Source organism: Nicotiana sylvestris, chromosome 3 (genome assembly GCF_000393655.2).
Source record: "Nicotiana sylvestris chromosome 3, ASM39365v2, whole genome shotgun sequence".
NCBI classification, from domain to species: Eukaryota; Viridiplantae; Streptophyta; class Magnoliopsida; order Solanales; family Solanaceae; genus Nicotiana; species Nicotiana sylvestris.
In genome coordinates this window covers 56612788-56630928 of record NC_091059.1, presented here as the reverse complement: position 1 = coordinate 56630928, position 18141 = coordinate 56612788, and the positions used below count along the sequence as shown (strand labels likewise).

Sequence of the window (18141 nt, the reverse complement as noted above, 5' to 3'; positions counted from 1 at the left end):
AGAGCCACAACATGTCATCCACAAGATCATTGGAGGAATCGACACCCCATAGGAACCCATTGTCAAACGAACAAAAATATCCATCACCAGAGAAAAGTGAACTCGAGGTTACATACACGAGGACGCTCTCACATTCAGCGAATAGGACATCAAGGCCCTGTCTCAGCCTCATAACGACGCGTTGGTAATTTCTTTTCTTGTGAATACATTTCAAATTAAACGTGTGCTTGTGGATCCAGGTAGCTCGGCCAACATTATGAGGTCGAGGGTGGTGGAGCAGCTCGGACTGCTCGACCAGATTGTGCCCACATCTCTAGTCCTCAACGGATTCAACATGGAAAGCGAGACAATGAAAGGGGAGATCACCCTCCCGGTCGACATGGCCGGCACAACCCAAAATGTCAAGTTTCATGTCATCAAAGGAGACATGAGGTACAATGCTTTGCTCAGAAGGCCATGGATACACTGCATGAGAGCAATACCATTAACCCTTCATCAAATGATGAAGTTTCCAATGAAGGACAGAATAAAAACGGTATACGGGGAGCAGCATGCAGTAAGAGAGATGTTCGCAGTGCACTATGTGGCACCAACATCGACACCTTCAACATCGAAGGAGCCAAAGGATAAGCAAACAGTGAAGTAGCAATCACAAGCAACATTCTCATCTACACCCGAGTGAATGCCAAAGGACCGTACTGCGTCCCCGAAACGAGCAGCTAATGCATATCGAGGCTCGAGCGCCATCACTACTAAGGTATAACCGTCTCCCTTTTTATTTATGTATTACACTAACCTGTGTGCAGGTGTCCGGTTAGAAAAATCGAAGTACCTTCCAACTTGAAGACCTTAGGTTTTAAAGCATGCATTGCACTTTTTTCCTTCGATCAGATTTTATCCCAAGAAGGGTTTTACTAGCAAGGTTTTTAATGAGGCAACATCTATATGCTACCCAAGGAGAACTTAACAAGTATTCAAGGCTTCTCTTCAATCAACCTCGAATACTAGGGGAATCCCCCCAGGAGATCACCTTCCCGGAGAAATCAAAATGAGCCAAAGAGGGTCTCGATAGAAAAATGATGTATCCGGCCAAACGGTCAAATGAACCGTGTCCACATAAAATAATCGAACCCTCGACAACGAAAACATGTATACTTGTACCAAAATAATAAAAGGAGTATCTTTTAGCATCAAAATGCTTCGCGCTTCAAAGAAGTTTGCTATTTTTATAAGAAACGGCCCAAGGCTAGAAATTTTTCGAACACTCTGGAACTGACATCAAAAACTCGAAGCTGTAAGACCTTCGGGCTAGAAAATTTGAGCTCATAAGCCCTCAATGAAGCAATATTGAGTTTACAAAGAATGGTTCCAGAGCCAAAAACTTTCGATGTCTCGGGGACTGTCGCCGACTGTCGCCCTATCGAGCTATCAAAAACTCGAGGCCATAAGACCCCAAGCAGAAAACCTCGAACCCGAAATCCCTCCATGTGGCAATACTAGAAAATGTAAGACCTCCATGAGGCAACCTCGAGCTCATAAAACCTCTATAAGGCAGTACCAAATCTGTAAGACCTCAAGCAAGGCATGAATTATACTTGTGCCAAGTAACCAAAAAATCTGTAAGACCTTAAGTAAGGCATGTTCAAATTTATAAGACCTTACAAAGGACATAATCCCGATCTTAAAGTCAAGGCTATATATTCGAACTTGTAAGACCCCTAAAAAGGCATACCCTCGATATAACGCCGAGGCTACCTCACTCGGGGACTAAAAGGCTACAACCAAACACAATGACTATGGTCATAAGGCTCTGGCCAAACTAACGCGACTCACGGACGCCCGACCGTCGCCATAAAATCACAGGCCTTCAATTACTTCGAAAATACTTTGAAAAGAACCGATTAATCAGGCTACCCTCGGCATAAGCAAAAGAGCTTCGATCATGTCAGCTCCAAACAATGAAAAAGCTTCGAAACAATTCAGCCATTGAGTGAAACCTCTCGAGGTGCTCATTTATCGTTATGTAACGGCTCACAATCGAGGTTCTTATCAAACCGTCGAAGAGTTGGACGAACACAAAAACTTCAAAAAAGTCTTTAATGAGGGAAAAATAAAGCCTATATTAGAGGTTGTACCGACCTAACACATAAGAGCCTAAGCGCCAGCCTATATTAGAGGTCATACCGACCCAACGCGTAAGAGCCTAAGTGCCAGCCCATATTAGAGGTCGTGCCAACCCAACGCGTAAGAGCCTACGGGCTAGCCTAACAAGCCTCAGGGCCAATTTGTAAACCTATGGGTTTTGCCTCGAAGGCCAATTCATTTGTCTAATCATTGACAAAGTCAAAATTCAAGACAAAGAAAGTCATACACAAGCAAAGAGAAATTCATGAAAGGGGAAAACTGAAAGGCTTCTTTTTATATGTATATGTGAAATAATACAAGGCCTCATTTACAATGTTCTCTAAGCGCATTATACACAGAATCAGAAAGGAAAGGCCTAGTCTACTTTCCCCTCAAGGACTGCGGCCCATCGGCCTCTTCCTCATTATTTTCGGCATCGGATACGAGGAACTTGGTGTCATATTCATCCGCCTTGGTCTGATCTATCTCTTCCAAGAGATCGAAGCCCCTAGCATGGATCTACTCGAGGGTTTCCCTCCAGGATTTGCTCCGGGCATATTCATTGCTTCTGCTCTCCCGATCGGAAGCCCCTCTCAACTCAACTCGAGCATCGGCAACGTCTTTTGAATAGACGACCACTTTTTTATCAACCTTAGCTCGAATCTCTTCAACTTTATCCTGGGCATCCCCGACCCCAGCCTTCATCCTCAAAAGGTCAGACTCGAGCCTTACAATCCTGCTCGTCTGGACCGACCTATTTTCCCAAGCATTTCGGAGTTGCACCTCAAGGACAGAAACCTTAGCCAAAGCATTCTTCTTGGCCGCAACTTGGGCATCTATCTGAGCCCTTAGCTCATTACACTCATACCGGGCCTGACCAACTTTGCCCCAAAGGCGTTCCAGGTCCTCCGTCTTACTCTGCAACTGAAGTATCAAAATATTAATCTCTGAGGATAGAAGAAGAAACATGCATCCCCTTGAAACAAAGGTTACATGTCTCTCGAGGCGGCCTTCATAGTTCAGACTTTGATTCATCTCGTACCAAAGGTGTATCAACTCTTTTGCCCTTTTATCACAAAGAAGCCTGAGGGATTTCTCCCCATCCAAGGCTTTCTACAACCTGGCTTCACAACGGAGCAATTCAGACTTAAGCTTGTCAAAGGCCTATGAAAAAGAAGCTTAGTGAGAAAATGAAAATGCAAAACCAAAAAACCAACAAAGTCAACCAAACCACACCACAGAACAGAGCCGTTGAGCCTCCTTAAAAGTTGACCGTACATCTACTGGCCTGGTCTCATCGGCCCCAGTCAAACTGCTCTCGGTGGGGATATGATCGCTTGAGACCCCACTTGATTTAGGCGGCCCCTGGCCTCGAGCATCCCACAAAGTACCTTCGACGGGAGAAGAATATAGTGGCGAAAGATCCTTATCCCTCGAAGTACCTTCGACCAGGGAAAAAGATGATGGCAAAAGAGGAGCCACTCCCCCCAGGCTAGACCCTTGAGTATTGAAGGCTCAGCTGCCCCGAGAGGTCTCTCGGCTCAAGCCATCGATGTGTGACCGCTCCCTTCTGTTGCACCAATGTTCGCACGACGGCCGATAGGTACATGATCTACCTCAATAGTTGCATCTCTTTTATGCATCTGGGCAAACCCTGCCTCACTATAAATCTCCTCGCCCACCGAGGATTCCTTACGCTTGTTATCGCTATTCAGCCACGAAGCTGATGATCCTCCCTCCTCTCCGAGAGGGCATGGCCTCATCTTGGAAAATTCTCCAATGTCTGCAGTAAAGAAGTTAGGAAACACAAAGGGAAATATTCCTTAAAGAAAAGAATCATACGATACTCACCATGGTGCTTTGCCTCCCATCTACCCTTCGACAGGTCTTGCCACTTATGCTCATCGTAGGTCGAGCAAGCTACCAGTTTCTGAGTCCAATCCGCTAGATCGGGGACCTCATATGGAAACCACATGATTGCTGCGGAAAGGGAAAGAAAACACCTTTACAGAGTCTGCCTCCATTATGAACAAAAATGAGAAAAGCACAAGTGTACCACTTACATTTGAAATTCCATTTCTCAGGGAATAGCAGGAACTCTATAAGGATAATGTCAACAGTCCGCACTCGGACAAATCGACTCATCCACCCTCGGTCCCCGTCTTCTTTATTACTGGCAACAAAGGGCTGGGTGGATCGACATCGTAGAGTAATCAGGCCTCGGTAATGCAAGGGCCGGTACAATCTAATAAGATGGCTGAGGATGAACTCGAGCCTGGCCTTATCTGCAAAGAACCTTATCATCAACACTATCCTCTAAAACGAGGGGTGAACCTATGCCAGGGTAAATCGATATCTTCTGCAAAACTCGAGCACAACTCTATTGAGAGGTCGCAATGTAAAAGGATACATGTATAAGTTCAAAAACCCCTCTACATGAGCCATGATGCTCTCTTCCGGGAAAGGTACCTGCAGTACCGCCTTTTCTCCCCATCCGTAGTCTCTCCTAACTACCTCAAGGTGTTCCTCTCCTATTGATGAGATGAACCTCAATGCATTCTCCCAATGGCCCTGAACATTGGGAGGTCTCTCTAACTTGAAGTCCCTCCTTGAAACAAATCATCTCGAGGTTAGCTCACCGGACGCCGGTGGTGCACCACCGACTGAGCGAGAAGCAAGGGCGAAACTCTCCTCTTCTTGGTGAATAGATTTGGGCGTAACAACCATAACTATGGTGAAACAAGAGAAGGGAAATGGAAACTTAGGCATAAGCTTTGAATTTAAATGGTAAAAGAACTGACGCAAGAAAGGAGAGCTCTATAAAAAGGATAGTCGCTCAAAGTAGAGGAATCCTGAAATAAGAAGAAAGCAAATACATATATAGAGCAAGCGGTGACTGTTCATCTATTCTGAAGGCCAATTAATTCCGACCATGCCATTACCGCTTTTGAGGAAGTGTACCGGTGGGACTACCCTGGTCACTTCACGATCATATTATATGAAAGACACTGTCATAACATTGCTCGAGAACTATCGAGATCCCCATATCGATCTAGCCTCGAGATGGTGCCTGATCTTGAGGATCTCTGTTATTACAAGTATGGACTCTAAAAGAACTATCAATCTAGCCTCAGGATGGTGCCCGATCTCAAGGATCTCGGTTACTCCAAGTATGGGATCCAAAGAGCCTACATCAAAATTCAAAGATTAACTTTGCATAAGCACTGAAAAATATAAATTGAAGACTTGAAACAAAGGAATCTTTTTGCATTCCCAAAAATACATTTACAAAGGGTGTCTTTACAAATCACCTCGAGGAATCCATACACAAAAAGAAAGAAAAGGAGGAGAAGATATGACGACGCAAGTCTATTCTTCACCCTCACTACTGTCTGAATCATTTCCAGATCCTCATTCGAAGTAGTTGAAGGTGCTGATTCTTCCTCCAAAGCTCTGGATTTCTCAATCTCAGTAGGGAGATTGACACCTTCGGTGCTTGCTTCCTCGAAGGCCTGCCTCCTATCTTGCAGACGAGTATGAGCAACGGCCTGAGCCAGCTTCTGCTCGGCCTTCTCAGATATCTCTCTAACTCGATCATTTGCAGTGGCAGCATCTCTCTTATATAAGGATGCATGTTCATCAGCCTCAGACTTGGCCACAGATAATGCAATGGCCTCCTTCTGAGCACTTCGAAGAAGATCCTGGGTCGAGGCCAACTCTCCCCGAAAAAGGTCTTTCTCCGAGGTCACGACCTTATTCTGCCTCTTTAGCTCGAGGATCTTCGTATCCTTGGCTGCAACCTCTTCCTAAAGTCTCCCCACCAGGGTATTCTTTTGCCCAATCTGCAAAGGCGAATCAAGATAGTGAGCATCAAATTATAAGAATAAAAAGATGAACTCATGAATGCCGTGTTACCTGCTCAACAAAGCTAGTCCGTTCTTGGTGCGCTCCCTCTAGACTCACTTGAAGCTCACTCAACTCCTCTTCCTTGTGGGCAGAGGAATCCTTCGACTCATTTAGCTCCGAGGTGAGCTTATCGAGCTCATCCTCATGGAATGAAAGCTCATCTTGAAGCTTAGAAAAGGCATGGTCATATAATTTCTTGACCTACAACAAAGTAGAGAAGTTAGAAAGGCAAGGGTAAAAGTTTGAAGCGAAATGGTATGTCAAGAATATCACCTACTTTTGAAGCCTCTCAGCCTCCTCAAGAGTGACAAGTGCATCGAGATCTGTGTCCTCGTGGACACCGACGAAGTAATCCTTGAACGCATCATCCTCTCCCTGAGAGGTCCCCATATCGGCAGTGCCCCTGTTATGGGCATCCCTTATTTCCTCTAGAAAAAATGAAGGGCCCAATTCAAAACCTCTCACGGTATCAATTTTTATAAGGGTTTCTTCTCGAACCTGAAAAGTTTTAGATTCAGGCCCTCCGAAGTTGCCAGCTGAGGATTTGCTGGCACGGACTATACCATGTCCAATTTGAGGCTAAGAACTGCGCTCGAACCCTCCTCGAGGGTCTCCTCAGCACGAGTTTGGTCCACATCGACCACCCCCGACTCAACGGCCTTCCGACCAACACTTTGTGGAGCATCAGCACTCCGTCTTACCCTTTGTACCAAAGGGCGATCGCCATCATCATCATCTTCACAGAGACTTGCCTCATCAGTCAAAGTCAAGATCGTGGCATCGGTCTTAGGCTTGCGGACCTTGGGTTTCTTTGATTTTGGAGACTCGGTCGATGACTCCTTCTTCCTCTTCTTACCCTTGTCGGGTGTCGAGGCTTCTTTTTCATCGGGAGGAGGCGGTATCATCGACACGCCATCCCCAAGGGCTACATATGCATGATGTATTAAACTTACCACCACAAAGAATACTCATAAGAAACTTGGTAATGACAATAATGAAAGCATATCGTGGTTCTTGGCCTGCCACCGCGTTTTGGCCAAATCACGCTAAGCACGCTCACTGTATGTAAAAGTAGAGTCTAATAGTTCGATCCATCCTGGAAGGTTCTGAACCGCGCCGAGGCACCAAATGATGGCTACATAATAAAAAAAAGATCACTTCATAAGAAGAAGAAGGGGCAATAAGATGTGCTCGGTGTAGGGATACTTACGCTTTATGTTCCATTCTTCTGGGAATGGCATCCTATCAGTAGGGATGATGTCCGAGGTTCTTACTCTAACAAATTGGCTCATTCATCCCCGGTCTTTGTCCTCATCGATTCTCATAAAGAATGTCTTGGCGGATCAAGGGTGTAGATTGATTAAACCCCCTCAGAAGAGACGTGGGCTATACAATCTGATCAAAATGGTTAAGTGTGAAGGTCATTCCCTCGACTTGGTTGGAGAAATATCTGAACATGTAAACAATCCTCCAGAAAGAAGGATAGATCCGACCGAGTGTCACTCGGTACTGATGACAAAAGTGAAGAATCACCAGATCTATCGGCGGGGAAGAAGAGTCTACAGGGCCTAGAGTGAAGGGGTATGTGTATACGCTGAGGAAGCCAGCTTTGTGTGCCACTATGCTTTCCTCAGCTATGGGGATCTCTACTTGCACTGCCTCCCCCCATCAGCTGTCTACCTTTACTCTCTTCGTGTCGATCACCATACTGATGTACCGAGACATGAGCTCGCATCGGCCCGGTGTAGAAGGTGGGTTTTCGATTGTAAAATTGGAGATCGTATCTAAGTGTCCACTGATACATTGCTCAATACTTGGAGGTGTTTTTGGTTTACCATTGGACGAGCGTGATGAAGAAGTGGTTCCCTCTTTTTGGGGCACCATTTTGGAGGATTTAGCCATAACTATAACAAAGTTTCTAAGAATGAAAATGAAGAGGCAAGCACAGAGAGGAGATGAATATAGAAGATGATGAACATAGCTTTGAAAACTTGAAGATGTTGTAAAAGTATGAATGAAAAACAGTTGAGGTATTTATATAAGCCGCTTGGGCAATGTTTGAGGAGTGGAAGAGTCGAACCAATAACGGTTTGTGGGCTTCTCGATAATCATGCTGACAACAACCTCTGCGTAGCCTTTGAGTCATGTCATTTAAAGCCCTGACGGACTGACGTCATGATGGAAGCATCAAAGAGGCAAGAATTCAAGACCATTTCTTATCATTTTTCTCTAAGAAACGCGAGGACTATCTGTATACGGCTAAAATCGGAGATCCCGATTTTATGATCATTATGATACTCCATAGCCTATCTCTAGAAGGCTCGAGGCACAACTCGAGGTTCAGCCCCAAGGGTCCTTATGTTCGACCTCGGGGTGGTGCAAATCGATGGCTATGATGCACAAGAGGGAAATTCCCAAGGCACGTGATTAGAGTTGACAAGGTCTACAAGAATAGTACGAGTCCGTACCGTGACATTAAATGGCTATAACAGTCGCATATCTTTATAATAAATGTACCTGTACTATATTGGGATTCCACCTCCTATATAAAGGGGACCCTTATCATTTTGTAACACATATGATATTTAATACAAGAACAAGAACATTCTCTGCTCTTCAACTTAAACATATTTTACTGTCGCTCCTTTGATTTTATTGCTTACATTTATTGTGTTTTATTGATTGTTCTTCATTTATTACTCATCATTGATCATAAAGAGCCATCATCAAGTCCCTTAGGACTGTTAGTTCTTCAACGACCATCCCCAGTCAAGTATTTTAGCTCGACCTCGAGGCCCAGCGTATGCCAGCTCGAGACCCTGATTCACCCCGACTCACGATCGTTCGGTTTGCATAACATACTGTCCTCAAGATCTTATCTCATTTTCCTGACTCATACTTAGCTTCTATCGCTTAACAACTAGCATTAAAATAAATCACGTATTTTTAGAACCACAAAATCAAATTAAATTGTAATACCATTTTCAAGGTAAACAATATACCAACTAATCAGGTGGTGGTGCATATATAACGTCGTAACCTTTTCCCATATCCCATATACATATATATACATATAAATATGCGTATATAACACCATCTGGTCGTGGGTGAGTGTACATGTATAAATGAATAAAGTGCATGACAATATGTAAATAATCACAACATTCCTTTTGGATAAACTTTATCAACTGCGTATTATTCTGAGACCCATGAACAGAAGATATAATATATGTCACACGTGGAATCAAGAACATAAAGACCTTTAGTATTTCTATGAATAGAGTCATTTATGAAAACTGTGTGTTTGCTCGTTTCTTCTGTATAATTTAGATCATGCCAAAAAGAAAGAAGAGATAGCCTTAACTTACCTGGAGTAGGGAAAAATTCTTATGTTATTCTTGGAAAAGGTTGCACCGTACTCCTTTAGAACTACAAAATTTTACGTTGCTACGGTTCTAATAATTCTCGTTTGAATTGTTTACTATTTCGGAAGATAAAACATCCTAGGAATATCCAATTACCATGATTAATGAGAATATAAGAATGATCTGCATGCAAAATGAAATTGAGAGATCGCGGAGTTAGAGGAAATATTCAAGAAACTAAAATATTGAAGCTTCAAGGATTTGTGTAAGAATACTTAGAAATGGTCACAAACTTTGGGTAAGGAATTTTGTAGTAATCTTGTACAAATTTTCGTTGCTAACTTTGCAAAAGGGAAGTGTTGTATACGGCTGAAATTAGAGAGCCCGATTTTACGACCATTATGACATTCCATAGCCTATCTTCGGGAGGCTCAAGGCACAGTTCAAGGCTCGACCCCGAGGGTTCCCTATGCTTGACTTCGGGGCAGGGCAAATTGGCGGCTATTATAAACAAGCGGGAGATTCGCAAGGCAAGTGGGTAGAGATGACCAAGTCTATAAGAATAGTACAAGCTCGTACCATGGCATTAAATGACTGTACCAGCCACATATCTTTGTAATAAATGTATATGTACTATATTGGGATTCCCCCTCCTATATAAAGGGGACCCTTGTTATTTTTTGCACACATGATATTCAATACAAGAACAAGAACATTCTCTGATCTCTAACTTAAAACATTCTTTATTGCCTTTCTTTTGATTTATTACTTACATTTCTTTCGTTTCATTTATTGTTCTTCATTTACTACTCATCACTGATCATAAAGAGCCCTCATCAAAGCTCTTAGAACTATTAGTTCCTCGTCAATCGGCCCCAACCTAGCGCTTAGATCGATCCCGAGGCCCCGTAGCCTGGCTCGAGGCCCCGATCCTCAGCCTCTCAGTTTGCATAGCATTCTATTTTCAAGCCCTTATCTTATTTTCTTGTCTCACACTTAGCATCTATTGCCTAACAACTAGCATAAAAATAAATCACGTAATTTTAGAACCACAAAATCAAATCTAATTTTATTACCATTTTCGAGGTAAATAGTTTGGCACCCACCGTGGGGCTAAAAATAATAGTGATTGTTTTTGTGCCGGTTTACCGAAAACACAAGTTATTATTTACACTTTTTCTTAACCAAGAATCTTTGATTTCAGGTCAAAATGTTTAACTCAGTGAATGCACATGAAAACAACGGCCTTGAAGACCATGAAGAGAATGGTGTAGCTGTTCTAGGCGTCGGTGTACCACCACGAAACCCTGAGGATGCACCGGAACCAATTCCTGTGGATGTGATCTCATGCAACACCCAACATGTCGATATAGGCTCCCACACTAACAAGAGTATACGCCAAGAAAACCAACAAGAAGCTCAGGGTTAGCCTTCTCGTTATTTTTGAGATGTTACAGGCACAACAGCTGGTAGTTGCTCAACTACAAAGCCACCAAAAAACTCCAAGCACAGTAGCACCAGAAATGACTCCTCGAGCTGAACAAGTACCGGAGAGATTGAGTGACAACGGGTCAACAGCCGACCCTGCTATTATGAAGATGCTCGAGGACCTCACAAAGAGGATTGAATCGGTGAAAAGATGATAGAAGCTAATGACAAAAAGTTAGAGACCTACAATTCAAGGGTCGGCCAGATCCCGGGCGCACCCCCGATCTTGAAGGGTGTTGATTCAAAGAAATTCGTACAAAAACCATCCCCGTCAAGTGAGGCTCCAAAGCCCATCCCAAAGAAATTCAGAATGCCCAATCTCTCAAAGTACAACGGAACCTCAGACCCCAACGAGCACGTCACTGCTTACACTTGTGCAGTAAAAGGAAATGACCTGAAGGATGACGAAATCGAATCCGTCCTGTTGAAGAAATTCGGGGAAACACTTAGAAAGGGGCCATGATGTGGTATCACAACCTATCCCCGAATTTTATAGACTTATTTGCCATACTGGTAGATTCTTTTATGAAGGCACATGCCGGTGCCATCAAGGTTGCTACAAGGAAGTCCGACGTCTTCAAAATCATACAATGAGTAAATGAGATGTTGCGGGAGTTTGTTTCTCGCTTCCAAATGGAGCGAATGGAATTACCGCCAATCTCCGATGACTGGGCAGTGCAAGCCTTTACCCAAGATTTGAACGAACGAAGCTCGATGGCTTCAAAGTAGCTAAAGTAGAACTTGGTTGAATATCCCACCGTGACTTGGTCGGATGTCCACAACCGATATTAGTCGAAGATTAGGGTCGAGGACGACCAACTGGAAGCCCCCTTGGGCTTAGTATATCCTAGCAAGATCTTGGCAAAGGAGCCAAAGCCAAACAAGGAAAGGTTCCAACCATATACAGAGGATCGAAGAAACACCCCAAGGCGTAACATACCCTAAAATGACTGAAGGACAGATCGAGGTCAGAATCCTCGAGGACTCATAAATAGAGCTGGATTCGACAGATACACAGGGCCGACTGAGGCACCCTGGTTATTTGAGTACAACTTCAACGTCGATGTTTTGGACATCGTATCAGCCATAGGTAAAATCAAAGACACTAGGTGGCTAAGGCCCGCACAATTAGATTCGTCGTAGAGAAACCCCAACCTGGTGTGCAAATTCCACGGCACACACGGTCATAGGACCAAAGATTGCAGACAACTCTGAGAAGAAGTAGCCCGACTACTTAGCAAATGGCACCTCCGAGAGTTACTCAGTGACCGAGCCAAAAATCTATTTTAGGAAAGATAGGCGAATAGGAAAAATGAAGCAGAAGAACCACAACATGTCATCCACATGATTGTTGGGGGAGTCGACATCCCACAGGGACCCACTATCAAAAGAACAAAAATATCCATCACCAGGGAAAAGCAAACTCGAGGTTACATACCCGAGGACGCTCTCACATTCAGTGACGAGGACATCGAGACGCTGTCTCAGCCTTACAATGACGTACTGGTAATTTCTTTTCTTGTGAATACATTTCAAATTAAATGTGTACTTGTGGATCCAGGTAGCTTGGCCAACATTATCAGGTTGAGGGTGGTGGAGCAGCTCGGACTGCTCGACCAGATCGTGCCCGCCTCTCGAGTCCTCAACGGATTCAACATGGAGAGCGAAACAACTAAAGGGGAAATCACCCTCCCGATCAACATGAGCGGAACAACCCAAAATGCCAAGTTTCATGTCATCGAAGGAGACATGAGATACAATGCCTTGCTCGGAAGGCCATGGATACACTGCATGAGAGCAGTACGATCAACCCTTCATCAAATGATGAAGTTTCCAACAAAGGAAGGAAGAAAAATGGTATATGGGGAGCAACATGCTGCAAGAGAGATGTTCGCAATGCACAATGTGGCACCAACATCGACACCTTCAATATCAAAGGAGCCAAAGGACAAGCAAATAGCGAAGTAGCAATCACAAGCTACATCCTCGGCTGCACCCGAGTGAACGAACAAGGGATTGTACCACATCCTTAAATAGAGCGGTTGAAGCATATCGAGGCTCGAGCGCCATCACAACTGAGGTATAACTGACTCCCTTTTTATTTACGATTGATACTAACCTTTGCACAGGCGTCCAGTTAGAAGCATCGAATTACCTTCCAACTTGAAGGCCTTAGGTTTTAAAGTATGCGTTGCACTCTTTTCCTTCGATCGGATTTTATCCCAAGAAGGGTTTACCGGCAAGGTTTTAACGAGGCAACATTTATATGCTACCTAAGGAGAACTCAACAAGTATTCAAGGTTTCTCTTCAATCAACCTCGAATACTGGGGGGCATCCCCTCGGGAGGTCATCTCCCCAGAGAAATAAAGATGATCCAAAGAGGGTCTCAATAGAAGAATGATGTATCAGGCCAAATGGTCGAAAGAACCGTGTCCGCATAGAACAATCAAACCCTCAGCAGGGAAGACTATGTATACTTGTACCAAGTAATCAAGGAATATTTTTTGAATTTTACCATCAAAACACTCTTTGCTTCAAAGAAGTTTGCTATTTTTACAAGAAATGGCCCAGAGCCACTCGAAGCAGTAAGACCTCAGGGTCAGAAAACCTCGAGCTCATAAGCCCTCAATGAGGCAACATAAAAAAATGGCTCCAAAGCCTAGAACTCTCGATGTCTCGGGGACTTTCGCCGTATCGAGCTATCAAAAATTCGAGGCCATAAGACCCCATGTGGGCAACATCGAGCTTATAAGACCTCCATGAGGCATCTTTAATGCTATAAGACTTACGGGCATGCCCAAATCTGTAAGACCTCAAGCCAGGCATGATCTGTACTTATACTAAGTAGCCTACCTGTAAGACCTCAAGCAAGGCATAAACTATACTTGTACCAAGTAACCTATCTGTAAGACCTCAAGAAAGGCATGCTCAAATTTATAAGACCTTACAAAAGGCATAATCCCGATCTAAAAGTTAAGGCTATATATTCAAACTTGGAAGACCCTTAAAAAGGCATACCCTCATTATAGACGCCAATGCTACCTCACTCGGGGACTAAAGGCTATGGCCAAATACAATGACTGCATTCACAAGGCTGTACCAGCCAAACTAACGTGACTCGGGGATGCCCGACTGTCGCCATAAAATCACAGGCCTTCAATTACTTCGAAATACTTTGAAAAGAACCGGTTAACCAGGCTACCCTTGGCATAAGCAAAAGAGCTTCGATCATATAAGCTCCAAACAACAAATAGGCTTCAAAACGATTCAACTATCGAGCAAAACCTTCCGATGTGCTCATCTATAACAACTCACAATCGAGGTCTTTATCGAATTGTCGAAGTGTTGGACGAACATAAAAACTTCAACGAGGGAAAAATAAAGCCTATACTAGAGGTCGTATCGACTCTACGCATAAGAGCCACTGTCTCCAGCTTAAATTAAAAGGTCATACCAACCCAACGCGTAAGAGCCACTATCGCCAACTTAAATTAAGAGGTCGTACCGACCCTACACATAAGAGTCACTGTCGTTAGCTTAAATGAAAAGGTCATACCGAACCAACGCATAAGAGCCACTATCGCTAGCTCAAATTAAAGGTCGTACCGACCCAATGTGTAAGCGCCATTGTCGCCAGCCCAAATTAGAGGTCGTGCTGACCGAATGTGCAAGAGCCTACGGGCCAACACAACAAGCCTCAGGTCCGACTTGTAAACCTAAGGGTTTTTACTCGAAGGCCAATTCATCTGGCTAAATCATTGACGAATGTCAAAACTCAAGACAAAGAAAGACATACACAAACAAATGGAAATTCATGGAAGGAGAAAACTAAAAGGTTTCTTTATATATGTATTTGTGAAACAATACAAGGCTTCATCTATAATGATTTCTAAGAGCATTACACAAAGAATCAAAAGCCTATTCTACTTTCCCCTCGAGGACTACGGCTCAGTCGGCCACTTTCCTCATTATATTCAGAATCACAAACGAGGAACTTGGTGTCGTGTTCATCCGACCTGGTCTGCTCTATCTCTTTCGAGAGGTCAAAGCCCCTAGCGTGGATCTCCTCGAGGGTTTCCCTCCAAGACTTGCACCGGGCGTACTCATTGCTTCTGCTCTCCCGATCGGAAGCCCCTCTCAATTTAGCCTGAGCATCGGCAACATCTTTTAAATAAATGGCCACTTTCTTGTCAGCCTTAGCTCGAATCGCTTCAGCATCAGCCCAGACATCCACGACCTCAGCCTTCGTCTTCACAAGGTCAGACTCGAGACTTGCGATCCCGCTCATCTGGACCAAGCTATTTTCACGAGCGTTCTGGAGTTGTACTTTGAGGGCAGAAGCCTTCGCCAAAGCATTCTTCTTGGACGCAACTAGGGCATCTATCTGATCCCTTAGCTCATTACACTCGTACTTGGCCTAGCCAACTTCGCCCCAAAGGCATTCCAGGTCCTCCATCTTGCTCTACAACTGAAGTATCAAAATATTAATCTCTGAGGATAGAAGAAGAATCATGCATTCCCTCGGAGTAAAGGTTACTTGTTTCTTGAGGTGGCTCTCGTAGTTCAGGCTTCAATTCGCCTCATACCAAAGGTGCCTCAATTCCTTTACCCTTTTATCACAAAGAAACCTGAGGGTTTTCTTCCCATCCAAGGCTTTCCTCAACCTGGCTTGACAGCGGAGCAACTTGGACTTAAGCTTGTCAAAGGCCTACGAAAAGGGAGTTCAATGAGAAAACGAAAATGTAAAGTCAAAAAACCAACAAAGTCAACCAAAGCTCACCACAGAACAAAGCCGTTGAGCCTCCTCAAAGGTTGAACATGCATCTACTGTCCTGGTCTCACCGGCCCTAGTTGAACCGACCTTGGTAGGGACATGGTCGCTCGAGACCCCGCTTGATTTAGGCGGCCCCTGGCCTCGAATATCCTTCGAAGTACTTTCGACAGGAGGTAAAGATGAAATCAAAACACCTATATCCTTCGAAGTACCTTCGACGGGAAAAGAAGACGACGATAAAACGCCCGTATCCCTCGAAGTACCTTTAACGGGAAGAGAAGACAGCGACAAAGGAGGAGACACTCTACCGAGGCTAGAAGCCTCGGGTGCCACAAGCTCAGCCGATACATCTTCTTTGAGCCTCCGAGCAAGGCTTGCCTCGCTATGAGCATCTTCGTCATTCGAAGATTCCTTTAGTTGGTTATCATTCCTCGGCCTCGAAGCCGACGATCCTTCCTCTTCTCCAAGTGGGCACAGTCTTATCTCGGAAAATTCTCAAATGCCTGCAGTGACGGAGTTAATACACATAAAAGAAAGTACCTTTCAAAGAAAATAGGCCACGCAGCCCGTACTGTGGTGTTTGGCCTCCCATCTACCTTTGGACAGATGTTGCCACTTACGCTCATCGAAAGTTGAGCAAGCTGCCAGTTTCCGAGTCCAATCCACCAGATCAGGGACCTCATATGGCAACCACGGGATTTCTGTAGAGAAGGAAAGGAAAACTTCTTTATGGAGCCTGCCCCCACCATAAATAAAATGATAAAAGCACAAGTGTACCACTTACGTGTGAAATTCCATTTCTGGGGAAATGGCAGGAACTCTATGGGTATAATTTCAATGATCCACACTCTGACGAATTGACTCATCCACCCTCGGTCCCCGTCTTCTTCAGTACTAGTAATAAAGGGACGGGTGGATCAACATTGTAGAGCAATCAAGCCTCGATAATGTAAGGGCTATTACAATCTAACGAGGTAGCCGAGGGTAAACTCGAGCTCGACTTTATCCAGCAAAGTACCTTATCATCAACACTATCCTCTAAAATAACGGGTGAACCTGTGCCAGGGTAGCTTGATATTTTTTGCAAAACTCGAGCACGACTCTGTCAAGAGTACCCAACGTAAAGGGGTACGTGTATACGTTCAAAAACCCCTCTACATGAGTCATGATGCTCTCTTCCATGGAAGGTGCCTGCAATACCACCTTTTTCCCCATCCGCAGTCTCTCCTAACCGCCTCGAGGTGTTCCTCTCCTATTGATGAGACAAACCTCGATGTATGTTCCCGATGGCCCTGAATGTTGGGCGGTCTCTCTAACGAAAAGTCCCTCATCAAGACAAAGCACCTCGAGGTTAGCTCACCGGACGCCGGTGGTGTACCACCGACCGAGCAGGAAATAGAGGCAGAACTCTCCTCCTCTTGGTGGACAAATTTGGGCATAGCAGACATAACAACAGTGAAACAAGAAGAAGGAGATGGAAACTTAAATGAAAGCTTTGAACTAACTCGATGGAAGCACTGATGCAAGGAGGAAAAGCTCTACAAAAATAGCAAAGTCCTCAAATAAGAGGAAAGTAAGCTCATATATAGAGCAAGCAGGGACTGCTCGCCTACCCTAAAGGCACATTAATTTTGACCATGTCATTGCCACTTTTGGGGAAGTGTACCGGTGGGACCACCCCAGTCACTTTGCAATCATGCCATACAAATGACGCCGTCATACGGCGTTCGAGGGGCCAAGATTCCTGTATCAATCCAGCCTCGAGATGGGGCCTGATCTCGAGGATCTCTGTCGTTATAACTATAGGCTCTATGGGGCCATCAATATAAATCTAAGCCTCGAGATGGTGCCCGATCTCGAGGAACTCTGTCAAAATAAAAATAAGCTCTAAAGGGCTATCAACATAGGTCTAGCCTCTAGATGGTGCCCGATCTCGAGGATCTCTGCCACTACAAAATAGGCCCCGGAAGAGCTAATGGTCTAGCCTTGAGATGGTGCCTGATCTCGAGGACCTTGGTTACTCCGAGTATGGGCTCTAAAAGAGCCGACATCAAGATTCAACAGACTAGCTTTACATAAGCACTGGAAAATAAATTGGAAGACTTAGAATAAAGGGATCTCTTTGCATTCTCAAAAATTCATTGACAGAATATGTCTTTACAAAACTCCCCCGAGGAGCCCATACCCAAAAGGAAGAAAAGAAGAAGCAGAAAGGACGGCGTGAGACTATTCCTCACCCTTACTACCATTTGAATCACTTCCAGAGTTCTCATCTGAAGTAGTTGAAGGCACTGATCTCTCCTCCAAGATTCTAGCTTTCTCGATCTCAGCAAGGAGATCGATACCTTCAGCGTTTGCTTCCTCGAGGGCCTGCCTCCGAGCTCGTCGACGAGCATAAGCAACGGCCCGAGCCAACTTCTGCTCGGCCTTCTCAGATATCTCCCTGACTCGAGCGTTTGTAGTAGCAGCATCCTTCTTGTATG

At 44.5% G+C, this 18141-nt stretch overlaps 2 protein-coding genes across 2 annotated transcripts; one reads left to right on the top strand and one right to left on the bottom strand.

Annotated features, from left to right (window-relative positions):
- Positions 1-12539: 12539 nt before the first annotated feature.
- On the top strand, positions 12540-12851 carry LOC138887394 (uncharacterized). The gene has a single exon (XM_070169144.1). It carries the CDS (start codon positions 12540-12542, stop codon positions 12849-12851), a length of 312 nt encoding a protein of 103 aa, XP_070025245.1.
- Positions 12852-14794: 1943 nt separating this feature from the next.
- On the bottom strand, positions 14795-17378 carry LOC138887393 (uncharacterized). Its single transcript, XM_070169143.1, has 6 exons — positions 17295-17378; positions 17019-17196; positions 16255-16394; positions 15665-16141; positions 15494-15592; positions 14795-15301 (listed from the first exon to the last, which is right to left on the bottom strand). Exons 1-6 carry the CDS (start codon positions 17376-17378, stop codon positions 14795-14797), a joined length of 1485 nt encoding a protein of 494 aa, XP_070025244.1.
- Positions 17379-18141: the final 763 nt, after the last annotated feature.

Bases quoted from the DNA above. Each gene is read 5' to 3' on its own strand.
- LOC138887394 (XM_070169144.1), top strand. From the start codon at position 12,540: ATGGAGAGCGAAACAACTAAAGGGGAAATCACCCTCCCGATCAACATG.
- LOC138887393 (XM_070169143.1), bottom strand. From the start codon at position 17,378: ATGACGGCGTCATTTGTATGGCATGATTGCAAAGTGACTGGGGTGGTC. The intron at 17,197-17,294 runs GTCAAAATTAAT...CTATTTTTGTAG, and splicing joins CCAAAAGTGGCAATGACATG to AGCTTTTCCTCCTTGCATCA. The intron at 15,302-15,493 runs GTAAAGGAATTG...GAAGTTGGCTAG, and splicing joins GGTTTCTTTGTGATAAAAGG to GCCAAGTACGAGTGTAATGA.